This window comes from Falco punctatus (assembly GCF_963210335.1).
Source record: "Falco punctatus genome assembly, chromosome: 7".
In the NCBI taxonomy this organism is placed as follows: domain Eukaryota; kingdom Metazoa; phylum Chordata; class Aves; order Falconiformes; family Falconidae; genus Falco; species Falco punctatus.
The window spans coordinates 8512884-8533045 of NC_137587.1; the positions used below are offsets into that span (position 1 = coordinate 8512884).

At 42.1% G+C, this 20162-nt stretch overlaps 1 protein-coding gene across 12 annotated transcripts in view; it reads left to right on the forward strand.

The window, feature by feature from the left end:
• Positions 1–20162, forward strand: part of ANGEL1 (angel homolog 1) — a gene marked incomplete at its 3' end in the record, with an annotated part of 174234 nt that overhangs the window by 73661 nt on the left and 80411 nt on the right. Inside the window, exon 12 of one of the 12 annotated variants that reach the window (XM_080395974.1) lies at positions 19004–19595. The exons of the other annotated variants lie outside the window; for them this stretch is intronic. Coding sequence (XP_080252100.1) covers positions 19004–19041 — 38 coding nt within the window. Of the gene's footprint in view, positions 1–19003; positions 19596–20162 lie in introns of those variants that run through there. 12 annotated transcript variants of the gene reach the window in all.

Genomic DNA, 20162 nt, shown 5'->3' on the forward strand with positions numbered 1-20162 from the left:
TGGGGTGAGCTGATTCCTCAGGCTTAGTAATATCTGTATTACTGTATAATAAGGCCAGAAGCGGAGAATGTATGGAAATCTCCTCTATGTTGTGGTGCTATATGTTCCAAGGAGAGCTGGCGTTGAGCAGGCAGAAGGCAGGCAGGGAGCTTGGTGGTGGGTCTTTCATGGCAGCATGTGAAGGATGCTGGTTTGTCTTGGACTCCTGAACAGATCTGTGGAGCCTTTGCTTTGCTGCCATTCCTATCAACCTGTATTTTAAACAGTTTTTACAGCTGTGTTTCCTGCTTGTTTTTCGAAAAGGAAGCTAATTCCTCATCCTTCCTCCAGTTGGGTTATACACATCTAGTAAGGTGGAAACATACGTGTGTGTTAGTTATTCATTTGATATACTTCCTCATGCAGAGCAGGTGAAACCACGGGGATAAGCCATGACCACATGGGTCCAGTCACTGCAGAACCACAGAAGAAGCTGACCCTTACTCTGAAAGCTGTTATATCTATATGTATCTGAGTTGATTTCTATGAGAAAAGGATGATTTGTCACATAGTGTTCAAAGCACTTGAAGATCATTCCAGTTCTGTAAAAATATATGGAATTATCAATATGATGCCCAGCTGTGCAAAACCCTGGGTGATTAATAGGGACTGATTGTGAGAAATGATTTAGAACATGGTAGCTCAGTCTGAGATTCCCAAGGGAGAATAAGCCAAGCAGTCCCATAATTCCCCATAGTCTTAGAAGGAATGCCATTAAAAAATTAACTTTGTTGCAAAATTAAATTTAAAATGCAGAATGCAACCAAGCAGTGCCCTTATTAGAGGCCAGAAAGGTCATAACCATTGATTTGTATTTTTCTCCATGGGATATTGCCATCTGAGAATACTGTCATGTCCCAAGTTGAATTCTGAAATAGGGAGTTTGCAAGTGCATTTAATCAATCTGTAATTATTGATTTGGTTTCAGAGAGGAGAGTATGGTCAATGAAATGACAGGCTGGCTATACTTTCTGTTCTCCTCCCAGGACCTAAGGAAAGGCCTTGCTAGCCCAAGATCATTGCCTGAATCTGTCCCAGGAAGGCTTTTTGCAATGACTTCCCTATCTTTGATGATTCCTGCATTGTAATAAGGGACAAAAATGATTTCTTGTTGTCATACGCATTGTGTTCACTTGCTTGAACCCTCAGAGAGAAAATTCCTCCAATATAGCAGCTGGCAGGTGTCCAAAATGGATTATAGCCAAAACCACCACCCCAAGAGAGTGTCTTTTCTTTCTGGGAAACAGTGAATGTGCATCAATCAGAAGAGCGCACACAAAAGGCAGCCCATAAAACGTTAGTAGACCTGACCATAGCTGAAGCTTTCTGGCCTTTCAAAAAATCTAACTATATCATGCAAAATCAGTTCTTTCTTTACAGAAATCAAGATATGTGGACTGAAAAAAATTTCATGATGACACAGTGGGAGGAAGCACTAAGTTATCTGTGCATGAGTCAAAAGAATCCCACAGACCTGTCAAATTAAGACTGGATGGATCAGTCACCCCCTGAGAGAAGAGTGCACAAAGGAGCATGAAATGGCCAACAGAAATTTGCTCACAGGCTTTAAGCCTAAAATTAAGAAAGAGTTGTTGAAACTTAGTGAAAAGATGAGGCTTGTAAACATATGGAATTGGGGTAAAGAGCGGGAGGAAAATAAACGTTCTTATACTGTAAGAGGGTATAAAGGAAAGAAACAGTAGATTATTCAATAGATTAGAAGGATGATATTAGCTGAGGATATCACTACATCTAGTCAGTTTTGCAACTCACTTGGACAAAATATCAAAGAAAAATGTCGTAAAGACTTAACAACATGAGAGCAGTCTTCAGAAAAGACAGGGAAGACTTCCAGCAATCACGTTCTCAATACAATTGCTAATAAAATAGCACAAACAATTACATTTAGGCTTTTGTTAAGCATCAGCTTGTGTTTGCACATAGATAATATGGACAAAGGGGTCCCTAGGTGAAGAATCTGGGGTCTGCAGTAAAGGTAAATGGCTCCAATGAGAGATACTGAGTGTCTGGTTTTATAGAGCCGTCATCTCCAAACTGTTTTGATTGGGCATCCCTAGCAGTAAAAAATTTTGGAGCAAGCTCCTCCAAACCAGGGCCCTTGGAGTCAGTTCTTGAATCTGCTAGGCTCTGAAGAAGTTGCTTGATTTTCTGAGCTGATGTTCACCTCTTGTTTCAGCTGGGATGAAATCCAGGGGGGGCCAGTCTCCGCTGGAGACACCTTAAGCCCTGGCATGAACCAATGCAACTAGACACATCATTGTCATGAAGACATAGAACGACATAAAATCCAATAGGCCTGAAGTGTAGCTACTGTATGGAATTGATTCTCTAGTACATTGATGCTCTTGTCTTAGCACTACCTCAAGGAGAGCTTTCTGTTGTTTCTGCGGTTATGGCCTCGTGCTGACAGGCTGCTGGGCACTGCACAAGGCAGTGTTGTGTGCTCTGTCTTCAAGTGCATAGGCTGCAGGTCCTGAAGAAGGTAACGGGACTTCTGCTTGCTGATTTCAGCAGGTTCAAAACACTGCTTTTTCTCTAGAGCAGATACAGCACGCTAGGGAACGAGATGAGTAAACTAGTAAGGTGGATGCCTTCAGACAAAATCGAACTTTCTGTACTTAGATGCCCACTACTTGAATTGATTCTCCAAGTCCCCTGCCTTCATTAGGGCAGATGTTTACTGGGAAATGTTGTCACTGTTGTTGGAGTCTATGGAGAAATGAAAATGATTTCTGCTAACAGATAACAGTTTAGAGACAAAAACAACAATTCTTTGAAAGTATTATTTCCATCTGGTTGTAAATGAGGTATTGAACCTTTCATTAGAACACTATCTACGGATCTAAAAAACGAAATCCTGAGCTGCGCACAAACAGCAGCACTCAGCCTGTTGACTAGTACAGCCTCGAAAGTTTAGGGTTCAGAATCAAGAAGCTTTTGGAAGCTGAAGTTCTCTCAATCCTGTTCTAGTTTTAGAAGTGCATAATTTATACATTTTCAGTATGATTTGAAAAATGCAGTACCTCATGGATTCTTTGTTTGTTTAATCAAAATCATGTCTTTTTGAGTTGTATGATGGTATTCTTAATGTTAACAGTAACTTGATTTCTTTTTAAATGCCAGCTATCTTAAAAATAGATTTAACTGATTTCAAGGAATCCTTTTTAGCTGTAGCAGTCTGGGAGGATCAGCCTGTCAGGTAGCAGAAGCTTAATTTCCAATGTGTTTATGTGCATAGAGCTAAGGCCAAAAAGTATTTCCTTGTCTTTCCTATGTGCCAGGGGTCAGGAAGAATGTTGGTACATGGTAAGATTTCTCAGTTGTCTGGAGTAAAGAAAGGAAATGCCTCTGTATTTGCTTTTTCTGACTAAACTTCTGTTTTCCTGAGCAGAAGTTTGAAAATCCATGGCAAATCAAGAATTTTCTCACTGTTGAGCACCATGTAACTCCAGGAAGATTAATGTAATCCATCGGGTTCATTCTCTTGTTCTTTGGATTAACAAATTTAGCTAAAATCCAATTTCTTTGTCCAATTTTATTTCCACTTCAGATGTTCGCAAGGCTGTATGGATTCAGATCAAAGGCTTATACTAAGAAACAGGAAATGTGATCTTTAATCTAATTAATCTAATTTTATTTTGTCATACAATTTTACATTTTAGATTGTTAAGGAAATACTAATTGTATTTTGGTGTTCACCATTGCCCTCTTTTTTGGCAAATACATATGGACTGGTATGCTAAATGTGATATCATTCCTGACTGGGAAACTCTACTGGTACCAGTTTGAATCAAGCAATGGTGTAGTTTAATGTGCACACATTTAGGATCCTAATTTTTACATTTTATTATACTAGAAAATCATGGGTTCATTTTTATCAGAAGATTAATTTGTGTCAAGATCTAATTGGATTGAAATTGGAATTCAATTATAATGCACAAATAGCTTTAAATTTTTTTATTAGTTATCTATACAGACTGTTGAAGGTAGTTTTACTTAAAGCTTATGAAAATATTTTTTACTGAAATCTGAGTCTTAAAAATCCATCTGTGCTTAGGGAATTGAACAGATTGTTTCTGTTTGTTCATGTCTTTCAGTATTTTAAACTAGTTTAATTTATACTCTCACACTTTATTTTTTTAATGTTTCATAAAAGAAAAATGATCTTTCCTGGTTTTTCAGCTCCCAGTTGGTTTCTCAGCTTTCAGTGAACAAGTCTTTGAACTGAACTAGTTGAATAAACTAGAACATATTCCCGTACTAAGAAAAAAGGCTCCTGTTGCCAGAATAATGTTCTTATTTTAATAAGCCATGAATCTAGAAGTTTGGGCGATGGGTTATATGGATTTCATTGTTCGACTTAAGGTGCCAACCAAGAACCTGCACTCTTTTCAAGCTGAATTTTAAACAAGTTATTTAAAAAAACTCAAAAGGCAATATGCTTCTGCACTTCAGCTGGTCTAGTTTACAGTCCAACAAGTTCAAAGTGCTGACACTGGTAGCTTATTCTATACGTCCTGTGACAGCAGTAGTGACTGTTGGCTGATGAAAGGAGCAGGTACCGAGGGTACCAAGTAGGTTACATGTATACATATTACTCTGAAAACAGTAAAAATGTAATCTGCATCCTACTATTGCTAGGAAGGTAGGTGTTTGTAATTTCATTATATTCTTTCTGCCTGGAGCCAAGTGTGGTTTATTCTAAGCTAATTCTGCTTTTTTTTTTTTTTTTTTTTCCTCCCCTGCAGAGCATGATAATAGACTTAGGAAGCCCATTGTACATTAAAAGTCTTGGTTTGCCCAAAAATTAGATTAGAATTAGGACACGGGGATTCAGGTAATAAATAGTACAAATGCTGCAAACCCCTGGCTTATAAAACCAGCCCAGGACTGTTTTCTGCAATGTCTCTTCATCTTCAGCTGTTCATAAAGAGGATTAAACTGATTCATACCAAGGAAGAGAGCTTGCTCAGGTTTTCTTAATATGCAACCTTAATTCTCCTGTGCTTGGTGTCACCTGCCGGGTCATCCTCTTGCACTGTCATAATACAACCAGCTGAATTTAGCTTTTTTTTCTCTCTCTTCTTAAATCTGTGCTGCTAAACGGTTGATAGCAGGTCCCAGCAGTGAATATGCATGGGGTAATCCCAGCAGATGGATGGTTGTCCCTCTGCTTCCCACTAAAATATCTGTACCCCTGTGCAGGGGGTGCCTGCCCCCTCTTCCATCCCTCTGTGCCCTACTCTTTCTGCTTCCAGGCTGTGTACCCCCAGTGAGTACCTTTCACTGGTGTCTTTCCCCCCCCGCCCCCAGCTCCCTCTGAATTGTCTCATTTAATGCCTGGAGCTCCTTTCAGTCAGCTATTCAGTCAGCAAAATTGACGAATCCATACTGCTTTCCCTTAAAGTTTTTCCCCTAAGTGTGTTTAAAGAGGGGTTTGAAGGAAACCAGGCTGGTGGCTTTTGCTCGATTTATGATGAATAAATGCCCCCCCATCCACAAAAATACCTTCTTCCCTCCCTGCCCGCTGCCAGGGAACAAGCGCGCTGCCTTTGCTGTGTCTCCTACGGTAGGGCGCTTCGGAGGCACTGAGCGACAGGGAGCCTTCGCCGCCCTTCGTAAAAGCGGGAGCCGCTGAAGCGGTTCCTCCTGTATAACAAACACTCATCATTGCCGTTTGTACGCTCGCCTGTGCTTGGAGCAAGCTCAGAGCTCTGCGCTGCTCAGGAGAAACGGGAGGTCTCCCTTTCGGGAAAGCTCCTCCGACGGGGGGCAAAGCGCTGGGCCGAGCCCCGGCCGGGGAGGCCGCGTCCTGCTGTTCGGGCCTGCGGCCACGGGGCGGCACCAAAACCTCACGGTTGGGGCGGCGGCGGGGCCCGGAACGGCCCGGTGGGGCCCGGCTGCGCCGCTCGCCCCGCACGGCCGGCGGGCGCGGTCCCCCGTGGGCCCGGTCCCCGGCGGCCCGGCTGCTGCGCCTTCCCGGGGGAGCCGCGGGACTGGGGGGGTCCCCTCAGTGCCTGTGCCCGGGTGGAGCTGCCGGCAGCGGGCTGAGGGGCGGGTCAGAGGCAGGGCTGGTGGGAGGGAGCAGCCGGAGCGCTTGATGGCCCAGGCCCGGGGCCGGCGCCCGCTCATGGGACCCTGCCCTTGCGGCACCGCGGCGCGGCCGTCCAGCCCGGGGTGCGGGAGTGATGCAGGCTGCCTTACAGCTGTATTGGGTGACCTGGTGGCCGGGCGGAGAGAACCTGAACGAGGTAGCGTGTCTTCCTTGGGAACTTTCTCATGCCACCCCACGCAGTGCCCGGGTGCTGCCCTCTGTCGCCAGCATCCCTCAGGGTGCCACAGCCTTCTGCCAATTCCTTTGGCGCACACCTGTTTTGATGCTGCATTTACAAACTCCTCAGAAATCTGGAGGAGCCTTTCGAAGCCACATCTTCAAACAATCTGCCTTTTCTTTTGAGAATGGAAGACATTTAGTGAGAGCAGTCCAGGCTCTCAAAGGGGTGAAACGACGACACAGCTACTTCATGTCAATCACGGCATGGACTTACAGACATGTATGTGCCAGTTGCTGGTATGAGTCTGGCTCATGCTGCACCTGTAGCTCTATAGGAGGACAGCTGGGACAGCCTGATTCTGCACCATTTCTGATTTTAACAGAACATATGAATGTCGGCTCCTCTGGGGACCACTGTACACTGAAAGGTGCTGTGGAGACCTTTGATAATCAGTCTTGTGGTTTGCCTCCTTTAAAGGCCACCATTTGACTAATGGAGGGAAACCCTAGGCTGCCTACAGCAGCTAGCTCCACGGCAAGGCAGGATGAGCTACTGCTGGATGGTTATGTCAGGCAAGGTGGGAAGGGAATCCTTGAATACAGTTTGATCCTTTGTGTAGCTGAGGTAAGGAACTGGTTAGGCATTTGCTTTACACCAGAGGGAAGTTATATAGAACACAAGTTAGCATAAAATGTATCGAGAAAAGGTCTTTCTATTGCATAAAAAAATGATCACAACTGATGCTCTGTCTTCAGTGATGTTGATCATTGGGTGCAGCTCAGAACATGGACGTTCCCACTTGTGCTGGGCAAAGGACTAACCTCAGAGCTGACTTTAGCCCTGTGTACTCTTTGGCTTCTCAGATCTGAGTTGCTCTGTGGTTCATGAGGGAGTCTGGAGGCATCTGGGAAAAAAACACATCCCTGGATACTAGTGGAGAGTGTAAAAAATAGCTGGCATGTTAGTGATAAAGAGGCTTGGCAGTTGTTAATTTGTGCATTGAAGAGCATGTACTCATAGGTGCTTACAGAGAAGTTGCTGACTCAAGCAAGGTTGTGAATGACTTCCCGTAACTTGTTAAAGTAGCCCTGCTGGCTATATGTCTTGCCTTCTGCCTCAGCGGAAGGTTTTGTTGCTGCACCCTTGCTGTATAGCCATAGAGTAACATGGACATGAAAGTGCCGAGTATTTGGCTGCAGCGGAGTAGTCCTTTTTTGATAGACATCCTGAATTCCTTCATTTCTTGAGGAAACTGTCAAAAGCTGCAGAGACTACAGAACTGAGAAGTGGGAAGGGAAGGCTGTGGCTTCAGACTTCCTACAGCAGCCACCTGATGACACCAGTTTTCGTAGTTTTGAGGACCCCTGTAAACGAGGAAGTTGAGAAACATGGTGAGAGGTTGGAGTCCAGAGTATAGCTCTGTGTTCAGAGAATGAATCTGACAGCAAACTCATTGGCTCTCTGGTACCTGAACCCTGACATCCTGAAGTCCTGTGGTACCTTTCTCAGAGCACCCCAAAGTACTTGGCTGTTTTTAAAAGTCCCATTGTCCTATAAGCTGGTTTGGAGTCTTAAGTCCTGAATTGACTGATGGGGGCCCCAAGGCACAAAATTGGGTTACATGATTGTTGCAAGGTCATACTAGTTTATCAGCTCCCACTTGCTGGCTTAAAACTTTAAAGGTTTTACAAAGCTTCAGAACTGAAATCCCTTTTCAGTTCACTGGCTCTGTGATTTTTGCCTTTACTTTTTTTGATGTAAACCAATTAAATCTCTTATGGGCAGACTTCTCTGTTTGTAGAAGATCATATAATGTAACCTATGGTGGGAAGAGACTTCCAAAGCTGTACATGCTAGACAAAAATCCTGCCGAGTCTTGTGTAGTTTATTTAACCTCTGCAGAACCTGACACATGCAAAAATTATTTTTGCCCTATATCTGAAAAGGACAATGTGCTTGTGTATCACATGAGGATCCAGAGGCCTTTGCAGCCCATTAGTTACCACAAGGAAGTGTTAAGCAACATCCAAATGAGAAAACCCTTTTAAATGGGCAAGTCAAGGGTCTTAGGAAATCTCTGAATTAGTGATACTAGCTTTTGTTCCATTGGGAGGTTTCTTTGCTATTTCAAGGACTGTGAGATCACCTGGAGAAGATTCACCCTCGATTTGGAATGGAAACCAGCTAGGAGGGCTGTAATTTCCTATTAGTACTGTTTGGTGGTACCTTTGGGAGTGACTACATCACTGCACACCTCCTCTCCTGTGGTTCTTGCATTCCACATGCTGTGACTGCACCCTGCCCTGCCTTTGTATGCCAGAAGTCAAAAAAGAACAAGGGAGTAATGGAAAATCTGATATGGAAGTCAGTTGCTAAAGAATAGAGATATAATTAATGCCAGTTGACATAGCTTTATGGAAACCAGGTCTTGTCGAATGAACTTGATCTCAAGAATGTAATCTCAAAAAATGGATTGTTAAAGGCAATTGTGTAGATGTGATGTACTTTCATAAAGCATTTGACTTAGTACTACATGATAGTCTGGCTAAAATTTTAGTATTACATGATATCAGTAAAGTGCCTGTTAAATGGATTAAGAACTGGTTAGCTAAGAGGGCTCAAAGGCATCATTTGTGGGAAGTATCACTGAATGAGAGAGTGTCCAGGGAATTTTGCAAGAACTGTTATCAAGTTCAATTCTATTCAACAGGTTTGTCTATGATTTGAAGTAAGTATGAACCGTAGCTGAGTTTTAAGTTTTGCAATGTCACAAGATAGGGTAATAAATAATGAGGAAACTTCATATAAAGTGATTAGCATCATGAGGGAAGCTAATTCTAACAAAACATGTATTAGCAGTCATATACAAAGTAATACACTTGAGAGCAAGTACAGTATCTTGTAGTCCTCTATTCTGTAGCTGTATATTGGAAAAAGGGTTTCTATTGCATTCCTTAGAGTTGACCACAGGAGCAGGGAGTGATTTTTAACCTACACGTATGGCATTGACAGGCTGCTAGTAGAATATGGTATATAGCTCTAGTTTAGAGTTTTTGAAGTGTCATGGTTTAACTCCAGCTGGCAACTAAGTACCATGAAGGCACTCACTCACTCCCCCCTGCCTGCTCCTCGCAGTGGGATGAGGAGGAGAACTGGAAAAAAGTAAAACCTGTGGGTTGAGAAAAGAACAGTTTACTATTGAAATAAATTAAAATATATTAATTAATAATAACAATAATGATGATGATGATGAAAAAGGAGGTAACAGAAAAGAATAAAACCCAAGAGAAACAAGTGATGCTCAATACAGTTGCTCACCACCCATTTCCCAATGCTCAGCCAGTCCCTGAGCAGCATTCGGTGGCTCCTGGCCGTCTTCCCCCAGGTCATATACTGAGCATGATGCTCTATGGTATGGAACATCCCTTTGGCCAGTTGGGGTCACCTGTCCTGGCCGTGCTCCCTCCCTGCTTCTTCTGCACCTGCTCACTGGCAGACCATGGGCAACTGAAAAGTCCCCCTTTTTTTAAAAAAAAAAAAAAAACTTTTTAAAAGAGATTTAAAGTAAACACTACTTAGCAATAACTAAACCATCAGTGTGTTACCAACATTATTCTTCTACTAAATCCAAAACACAGCACTGCACCAGCTACTAGGAAGAAAATTAACTCTATCCCAGCTGAAACCAGGACATAAAGGAAGGTAGAAAAAACTAAGAGCTTAGCAGAGGAACCAAGATGACTTGGAATGAGCTCAGTTTAGTTTCAAAAACACTGAGAAGTGACCTACTGTAGAAGTACCTTCATGGAGGAAAAAATGCCAGGTGCACTTTTTTCCCTTTCATGATCAGAGGACCCTTTCACAACAAGAACAAGCATCTGGAAGCTAGAGAAGTTTATATTAAAACTACTAGTTAAGTTTATATTAAAAATAAGGTATATTTCTTTCAATAGAAGAATGATTGAATATTGGAAAGACTAGTAAGGATTTTTTTTTTGTTTTGCTTATCCTTCACATCTATTCAGTGCCTTAATGCAAGAGTCATTTTACTTACTACCATTGTGCTTGAAGTGTAATTGTGTGGCCTGAAATGTAAAGGAGGGCATCCACATGGTCTTTCTGCCCTTAAATATGGCTCTGTGAAGTGAATAACATGCTGAAGAGATTCCTGTTGAGTAAGCATGATCTTTGTCCTCGCATCATATTGAGGTCATATGCAACCCTGCTGTGTGTCTCCATGCCAGTATTCAAAAAGAACAGGATGACCAGATGATGTATTGTGTATAGTATACTCTCTCTTTATATATGTATATAACTTGCAAGGACCCATCGTTCTTCCATCTTGTGCTCCCAAGCCATGAGAAGAAGCCTTCAGTTAACAGCTTAGGCTGTATTTCCAACCTGCCACCTTCCGTCAGCTTATCGAGTCAGGCCAGCCTGCGGTATTTCACTCTCATTTTCTGGCCCCTCAGCCTACACCTAGAGCTCTTGACCGTTTTGAAGACTTACTTTGGTCTATACTGCTCTAGATCCCTCTTCCTCAATCTAGAATGCAGGTAGGCTATTTCTGGCCTTCTGTACTGGTAGGAGTCAGTATGGGAAGCTGTGGGAAATCAAAAAGGTGCTCAGGAAGTGTCAGTAGGTCCAAGCAGGAAAACACTCTGCTGTGTGCCTTTTCTTTGCACCCATGGGTTTGCAGATCCAAGGGAGGGGAAATATTGGAAATACTCAGAGGTATTTTATGAGATAAAGGGAGCAGAAAGAGTAGTATGAGGAGGTTGAGGGGAGGTCTTTATAGTAAGGTTTGCTAGTAGAAGATTCCAGGAGACTAAGCAAAACCGTTTGCAGCCAAAGCTGCTGTTTTGAAAACCCAGAGGCTTATGTGTTTTCTCCCTCAGGAAAGGACTGCAGCACCATCTTGTTTCTTTCTCATAATGGACATGGGCTTATGTCCTCTCCTTTTCTGTGCTTCCAATGGAGTTGGATTTGCTGAGCTGAGGCAACAGCCGATCCTATTGTAAATACTAGTGCTGCTTTCCTGGCGTTACCCCTGCATTCCCACAGCCGCTGTGGCCAGCGTCAGCAACCCTTGCAACCGCTTTGCGCCCTTTACCCTTGCCTTCTTTCTCTGTAATGGCACTGCTACTGATTTAATAGCATTAATGTTTAAGCCTTTCTCAGATCATTCTACTTCCACTGGCCCTCCTCTTTCATCTTAATTTGGCTAGAAGAAATGGCAGCTTTCTTGCTGTTTGCTAATGAACCTGCCTAGAGCAACTTTACAGTTGGCAAAGAAAGTGATGTGTCTGTGGCAGAAAGCAAAGCCTACCAGGCTCTCTGTGGACCAAGACTTTTTCTCAGTTATGTTTCATTTTCTCAAATCCAATGAATTATTTTGCAATTCTTTTTTTTTTTTTTTTTTTTCCTGTTCCATGTGTGATTAAGTCAGCACTCTGTGAAACTTTGTCAGAGGAAAAGAAAAAACTCTGGCTTGTAGGACACACAGTATCTAGGTGGCCAGGATTCTTATGCGGGATACTGCAAATATTTACTGGAGTGAATCTGAGCGTTTCCTCCACAGGCTAGTGCTGTAGCAGCTGTAGGACTGGGCCCCTGCCAAAGAAGCACTTATTAATTCACACAGAGTGAAAAAGTTCCAACAAGAGAGACTGTTCCCAGAAGAAGAAATTATACCAATCAAGGCATTTAGCTATGCTGGGGAAGGGCCAAGTTCAAGTCTCAGGTCCAAAAAAGTAGACCAGGAACTTGAGCCGAAATCTCTCCTATCTCACGTAGGTCTCCTCCTACATGCAGTCTTCTGTGTTGCCTAATGCAAGTGAGGGAGCCTTCTCTAGCAAGGTTTCCTCAGGACAGTGAGTTCCTGCAAAACACATAGATTTCAACAAATTGAGTGTTTCCCAACAAAGCTGGTCGTGCCAAAGGCAGACGGACCTCCCCCATGAGCAGTTCTATGGATTAGGTGCTGACGAGTAGGTAGAGAGGGAGATGTTAGAGAGATAATTAGATAGTTGCCCAAGCATGTACAGACTTGTGGCAGCTGCGTAAGCCATGCCTCTCTTGAGTTCTTGCAAGTGTCTTCCCTGCATGGGCTGCAGCATATGGCAGGTGAAGGAATTTTACTTGGAATCACAGGGAGGATTGGCAGGTTTGCATCATTCTCTACCGAATGCAGCACATACCTGCAAAATGCCACACACTCTTTCTTTTGCCCATTTCCTTTTTGTGTGGAGGAGGAATGGAGCTGTTGTTTAATATGCGGTGCTTCCGTGTACAGGTGCAAACTTTGGGATTTTGGCCTGTATGGAAGCAATTTGTGCCATCACATTTGCTGTACTTTTCCTGTTTTCAGTGTCACTGTTTTGAAGCAGCTCCTAGGGCTGTTTGTTTCGGTTACATGGCCACTTCCCCTCTCTGCTTGCTTGGACCAGGGCTGTTAATTGGTGCTATCAAAAGAGATCTGAGTAGATCCTTGATTCACCACCTTCTACTTCCTAGAATTATTGTTGTGCTTGCTTGTAACTGGAAGGCTTTGTTCCTTCCAGATGCTTGGTATTGCTTCATGTAAGAGCAAGGTCACTCCTACAGCACTGGTTTTCATCCAGCTCCACTGCTGCTTGGAAAGCATTCTTGAATAGCTGTTTGGCCTTTGGAATGAGTTTGTCCCAGTCTATTGCCAGTGGACATCGGGATCAGAATCACAGCTGGCATTGGCTGGCCCCCTTGACAGTAGTCTTGGCAAAGAAGCCAGGGCTTGAACCAACCATTAGATAATTATAAGCTACTGCAGTGACTTGCAATCAAAGAGCCTGCTGAAATGGATACAGAGGGTCCTCTTGCACTCCTAGAAGTAATAACTCCAGAGGAGTAAAACTGGCTCTGAAAATGTTTCCTTTTCTCTGAGAGACGCCCCTGGGTGTACTACAAGATTTTGCTGAGTTTTCTGACCAACTGCTTTGTACTCCTGGTGTGGCTTGCAAAGCCAGGAGGCCTACAGGAGTCAGATCTGGATCCTTCTGTGGCTTGTTTGCCATCCATATAATGGTTAAATCTTTCGACTGCACAGTCTTCTATTGCTAGTTGAGGAAAGAGAGGGAATGTAGCTGGACTCTCAGAGTCTAGACACTATGGCAGGACTGGCAGCTAGGGAAAGCTTATTTTTTCCAGATTGCTCTTCATTGCTTTTGGATAACAGGTCAGTCAATGCCAGCTGCATGGTGCAGTTTTTGCAAAGAAATGGCAGATTTTTTTGAAAATTTTTGAGCGTATCAGGAAGGGAAGTGTAATCCTACCTCCTGACTTCAGCTTCAGATCCTATAACTCTAAAGTTTAAGGTGAAATTTAAGATACCTCTGTTCTCCAGGTTGAGCACAAAAAGAGTGGAGGGTTTTGTGAGTCTGAAAATCTGACACTGAAATTGTTTTTCTAAGGAAGCAAAGGGAGTGGGAATTGATAACAGCATCTGTGATCAACCTTTTCAATTTTGCCAATTTTTTTTAGTGAGCAACAGCAACCTTTTCCATTTCCCCTCTTCTATATTGCTCTCCTGTGAAAGTGAACAAGATTCACAGCTGTGCCTATACACTTCCAGCATTTTGAAACTAACACTGTAAAGTGAAGCTGGATTTTCTTTAGTGAAGACATTCCTAAGCCAGAGGTGTTTGTGTCCTTTGCTTGCTGCTCATCTGATAACTCGGGATGAAAAATAGTCATTAGTCAGCAACAGCCTTTGTCTGAATGCCCCTGAATGAGGCTTTGGGGTGGAAAGTTTTGAGCCTTACTCTTCAGAATCAGAACACTGCTGCCTGTGCTGTGTTAGCACCATTTCACAGTCCAGAATCAGTTTGAACAAACTAAGCAGCTTATTACTGTTCGGTAACATGCAGAAATCCTAATCCAGAGGGAGACTTGACTAACAGTCCCAACATTTATTTGAAATCAAAGATCAGGACACTTGTGTGAATTATGAACTGATAAATGAATGATGAATGTTAAGAACAAGAGTCTTCCTGCTTCAGGGTGAGCAACAGGCACTTGCTAGGGGTGGTTCAGATGAGGCTGCCTGGTGACTGCTATCTGAGGAGATTCTTCTTCAAGCAGCAGGCTCTGACAGTGCAGGAAAGGACGGGGGACTGGGGGGAACACGGCTGTTCCCTCAGCCTGATAGTACACAGGCTGCCTGAGGACGAGTTGCTTGTCCCAAGTGCTTCCTCTGAGTGAGGAGGAAGGACTGGCTGTAGGATTCAATTCCTTGCTGGCTTGTGTACACAGAGGTAGAATTAAATCCCTCTTGCATCTGTATTTTAAAATGGTACTTTAAGAACTTGGTTGAACCCTACACCAAAGAGGCACAATAGCTCACTAGTACATTTTCAGCCCAGAGACAATAAAATTCATTTTATGCTTTTGTTTTAAAGAGAATTTTCATTCTTTTCCTCATGCTGTATCTGTCACCCAAAAGTAGGCATCAATAAATAAGCCTGGCCATCAGATGCCATCTACATTGTTTAGATCCTTCTGCCTAGAAGGTTGTCCTTGCCAGAAGACTATATTGTAACCTGCTTGTTTTTGACGAAAGAGAAATTTACTTAAAAATGTGAGAAGTAGTAATGCCCAAGTATGGCTCTAGGACACTGTTCAGAAAAGCAGGATGTGGCAACGAAAACCTTATTCTTCTGCTACGAATTAATGTGTCTGCAGTCTTTAGCTATGTGTCTGTTAAGCTAGGCATTGGCTATAGAAATGGAATAGCACTTTGTCACTATGGTTGTGCTACCTTTCAAGGGGATTGAGAAGAAGGTGGTAATTATCTGCTCATATAAGAGCATCAGATCAGTTCTGCGGAAATGGGTGTTTCAAAACTACTTATTTGTTCACTTCAACTATTGAAAAACACTTTGTGTTTGGCTGACACCAGTTGTACTATACACTCTGGTAGCTCCTGATCATTCCTCCATGAATTTCTGTGATAATATTTTTATTTCATCGTATTGCTTTTTAGCCCCTCAGCCTCCAAATACTTGTGCTTTTCCACATGGTGTGCTAGAACTGCTCTTTCCAAATTTCTTTACTAAGCTCCTTTGAATGTTTGTGATCACTCTCAACACTCATGTCTTCTTATGAAGCCATTAATGCAGGTTGTTGAAGTTCTAGAAGAAAATGGCAATAATGACTCAACTGCAGTTTATTAGTACTCTCTGAATCTTCTCTCTTTCCCCTTTTTTTTTCCATCGCATCATTTTGTAAGTGTTCATGACCTTATTATTTGCATATGGCTGACTTGAAAAATTGTGCTTCCTCCTGGAGAAAGGTTGAACCTCTGCCTGTTTCAGTGACAAAAGCAGAAAGCTAGGCAAAGCAAATAAAGAATAATGCCTAATATGACATTATAATTAATAATGAAGTTCCTTCTTAGCTGCTTCAGCACTCTTTTCCTTGGGTTTCCACAGCATCTTCTGACATGCCAAAGATTAGGCACCAGTGCTCACAAAACAATGCTGCCAGCTGTAATAACCACCTTCTTTTAAAATTCAGTCTAAAGCCAGCTAAGAAAGGGTGTTTTGGGGCTACAAATACAAAGTTCTTGTGCCACCTTCTGCTACTCTCATCCCCCCTGGCTAACCAGCTTTAAACAACTATCTCTGAGCTTATTCCTCCCTTGCTGAGCTCCTGCTGGATCTTCCTTTTTCTCCTGTTCTTATCCCGCTGTCATCGTGCTTCCACTTCAGTGCAGCGCCATGAAGAGAGAGGTTTCTTTTGCTATTTGGAGCACTTTGGGCCAGTTGCAGCCCTTTTAGGGCAGTTAAAGTGGCCTATAGATCACATATTGCGAGCCGCCTTCGTCAATTATATGTTTTGCCCCAGAGCCTCTAGCATTCTCTCAACTTTATTTAGTCACAAATGATAAATTGAAGATACAAAGGATATGGTTGGTCTTGAAATGTTCTGTCTACGTGGTTGTTTTCTCCCCATTTCTTTTTGGTTTTAGGGGTTCCTTGTGGCTGAAAAATATTTAACACCGTCACCTCCTCCTGTTTGAAGTCTAACTGTTTTGGCAGCAGTTTGCAGTGCAGTTTTCTGTCTGCATCAGTCCTGTGCTACATTTATTTCTTTTGCTGATAGTTTTGACTGAAATAGAAACTGCTAATGGATTTCTCCAAGGGGAATACTTCACACTCCACATAATCACCTCCCAAAATGAATATCACTTTTGTTGTTACAGTGACCTATGATAGGGACATTATTTTTACTTTAATTGGTGGTCTATAACAGATTTCAGGACTGTAGTTCAAGGAGGTATTTGAGTGGTGGAAATCCAATGAGAAACCCTGACTGCTGGTGAATTCTTGGGGAAAGGTCACTGTTGGCATAACTTCCCTTCAGCTCTCAAAGGACTGCAGTGACAATGCTCGCCAGATTTCAAGATTCTAGTTTAGAGAAAATATGGAATTACATTTAGGAATGGTGTATCTAAATCAGCCAAGCAAGACAGAGGACTTCATGGAGCTTGCCTGGGGTCACAAGGGAAGTCAGTATTGGAGATGGAGTATTGCCGCTGCCGACTTTTGTTCAGGCTGTGTGCTTCCAGTGTAGAAATGTATAACCTGTCCAATCTTGACTCCACGGGGCAGTGTTAATATGACTAGCAAATGCTTCAGAGTTCCCAGAAAACTGCTAGTGGGGACCTCTAACTGGGCAACATCTGTACCATCCAACCCTATGGAAGCTAACTGCAAGCTGAAAGATTTGATGATTGTATTATTATCTGTATTATATTCCACCATGAAAGAGATTAAAATATTATCTTAACACGCCTGATCCTCTGAAATGCTACCAGGCATTTGAACAGCATCGTTCTTCGTGCATGTAAAATATTTTCCTCACATGGATCTTGCTGATTTCCCCTCATTCTTGATTCTCTCTGCTGATTGTCACATATCATTTAAAGAGCTAAACCCGTCTCTGACTGCAGCTATTCGTTATCAGCCCCTTTGCCTTTACCACTTCCATTTGTAATTTAAACACCCTAATTTAATAGGTTTGTCTCATTATTTTGATTAATCATATTAACTCATATTAATTAAGAGATGGATTTAGGTAATGACAGAGGTTAATGGAGTCAGTTTTCACTTTCCCCAGGTTTTTCAGGGAAGAGGGGACACAGGGATAGGAGGGGAAAATAAAAAGAGAGACTAGAAAGAGTGAAAAAGAGAAACTGTTGGGGGGGAAATCTCAGCTAGCAATCAGAAATTCCCTGCTAATTGAATGTCTGATTTTATTAATGATGAAATTTATAAAGGTCCTTAAGAAAAGAAAAGAATTTAGCCAGTTCAGCAGTTAAGTGTGAATATTAACTAATTCCAAGATAAAAGTTAAAATATCCATTTTCTTTTCTTTTCTCTAGTTCTTTATACAAAAAGCTCTCTTTGACACTTCATTCCATTAGAGCTTTAGCTTCCTTTGCCATCCATTGCTAAATGGCTGGAGACTGTGCAAAGAATGTAATGTCCTGGATGGTTTAAGAAATGCTGACCTTTGAGGGCAGGCAGTGAATGCATGGATCATCATAGCGCTTATTTTTCTTGGTGCTTGCTCTCTGATGATGCTTTGGTAAGTGGAAGAAGGGTTCCGACTCTGCCCTACACTCTTTCTCTATCGCGCTTGTTTCCCTGAGGCTCAAGAAAAAACGAACCGCAAGCGGAGTGCCAGATTCAGGCTGAACTTTGTGTTGGTGCTGTGGGCTGCATTTCCATCGCAGCAAAGGCGTGGTGAATCCTTTGCTTATCGAGGTCCCTCCGTGACAGGGTCTCATGGTTGTTACTCCTGGGCATGTCCAGCAGCAGACTGATCCTTTTTTTTCTCTTTTTCTCAGTTTGTCTCTTTCTTTTTCCTTATTCATACCAATGCTGCATAGGCATAAAATCCCATTTGACGAGGGGAAATCTTTATAGCCCTACTGCCCTCATGCAAATGACAGCATGGGGGCAAATCAGTGGAAAGCTCTTTTGTCCTCTGCTCCGTGACACTTCAACTGACCTGCTTCAACAAACATTTGAAGAGAGCCATTTTGGAGCTGAAGCTTGTTGGTAGTGAATTGGGGGGTAACTGTGCAACACCCCAGGGTAAGCAGTTAACTTTTCCCCTTACCAGAAAAGATTTTTGTGACAACGGTGACATTCCAATAGTGACATTTTTGTGACAATGGTAACATGGTATACAAATTAAAGGGAAGAAACTGTACAGGAAGAACTGTCATTCAACCCCTAAATTAAAAAATATGAACAAATGCTTTGTGTAAATTGTCATAAATCAAATAAAAATGGATTAGAAAAAGAAAGTTGTTTTGCAAACAAACTGTTATAAAAATAACTTTTAATTGTGAGGAAACTTGATGTCTTTGTATACGCTCTTCTAGTAAATGTTGCTGTTGAAAAGTAGTACTCCCAGGGGACTCCTGAGAGGTACCCAGTCAGGTTTGTAAGACCATGTTCTAGTATGAAGTGCAGTGCACTATTGGTGCAAAGATTATTTGGCAATAAATTACAAAGAAAAGCACCAAGAATGTGGTGAGCCTTTCCTGTGAGGTATCTGGGGAAATGTTCTTCTAGTGTGTTCAACTGCCTTTATTGTTATTTATGTTAACTCACCAGAATATGTTGTCTGTGGGAAGACACACAGCACCTCTTGACTATCCAGATTTCGTGACTGCAGTACAGCCCCTTGCTCTCAGCTACTAAAGTCTGCAACACTGACAATCTCATGTGAGTTTCTAATTTCATTCAACTGGAGTCCTTATACCTAACTTGACTGCCACTCAGAAGAAAATTTAATATAAATTCAAGAAGTTGATTACTTTTCCAGTGATCTGTGATTAAAATAGCAGAAGTCTAAAGTGGAATTTTTCAATAATCAGTATTTCAGAGTGGATGAATGAAACAACTTTCAGTTCAAAAGGCACTAGAGCAGTTGAAATCTGATAAGACTGACTGACCTTTTTGTGACTTTGATGAGAACATCAAAAAACAATTTTGATTTTGCAATGATGCTTCATAACAGGTAAAAATACACCAATTTCAAGACTGTTGGCAACTTGAGAATGTTGACAGGCTCTTTCTATGATGCTAGAAACCACTATAAAATTAACATCTTTTTTTGTTGTTTTGTTTTATCTTTGCTTAATACAAGCATAAGTCAACTAGGGAATGATTTCTATGCAAAATGGCAGTAGAGCTGAACGATGGAGAACCAGTTGGTGTTCCCAGCCTACTATCTTTTGGCTTACATAGGGAAGTATAAGCATGTAGGACTTGCATTTGAAAAGTACAAGGCTCAGAAGAGAGAGAATTCTAGGCATGCAACATTAAGGGACTTCAGAAATAGATGACTGGAAGCGTCTAAATGCTTCCTGACATTATGAAATGACCCAACAAAATTTCATTAATTTGGGAATTAGAACAATATGACTGGTAGCGTGTTTTTGTTCAGAGAGCTAAGGTCTTGTTCAAGCAGGGAAAGCCTCTCAGGCAGACTTTGTCTCTGTGGAGTGTCCCTGTACGGTTACCAACCCATCACAGCTGCCTGTCTACCTGGGAGTATTCCTGAAACTCCAGCCTCTGAAATCCTGCTTTCCCTTGAAGAACTCTCGTTTTATTAAAAGCATGCAAAGCTTTTATCTCTACAGAAAAGCTTGAAACAGAATGTTAAAAGCCCACAAAATGTAAAAGCCTGATAGGAAAATCCAGTACATGTATATGCATATATATATATATATGTTTTTATATATACATACAAATGTATATATATAAAAGA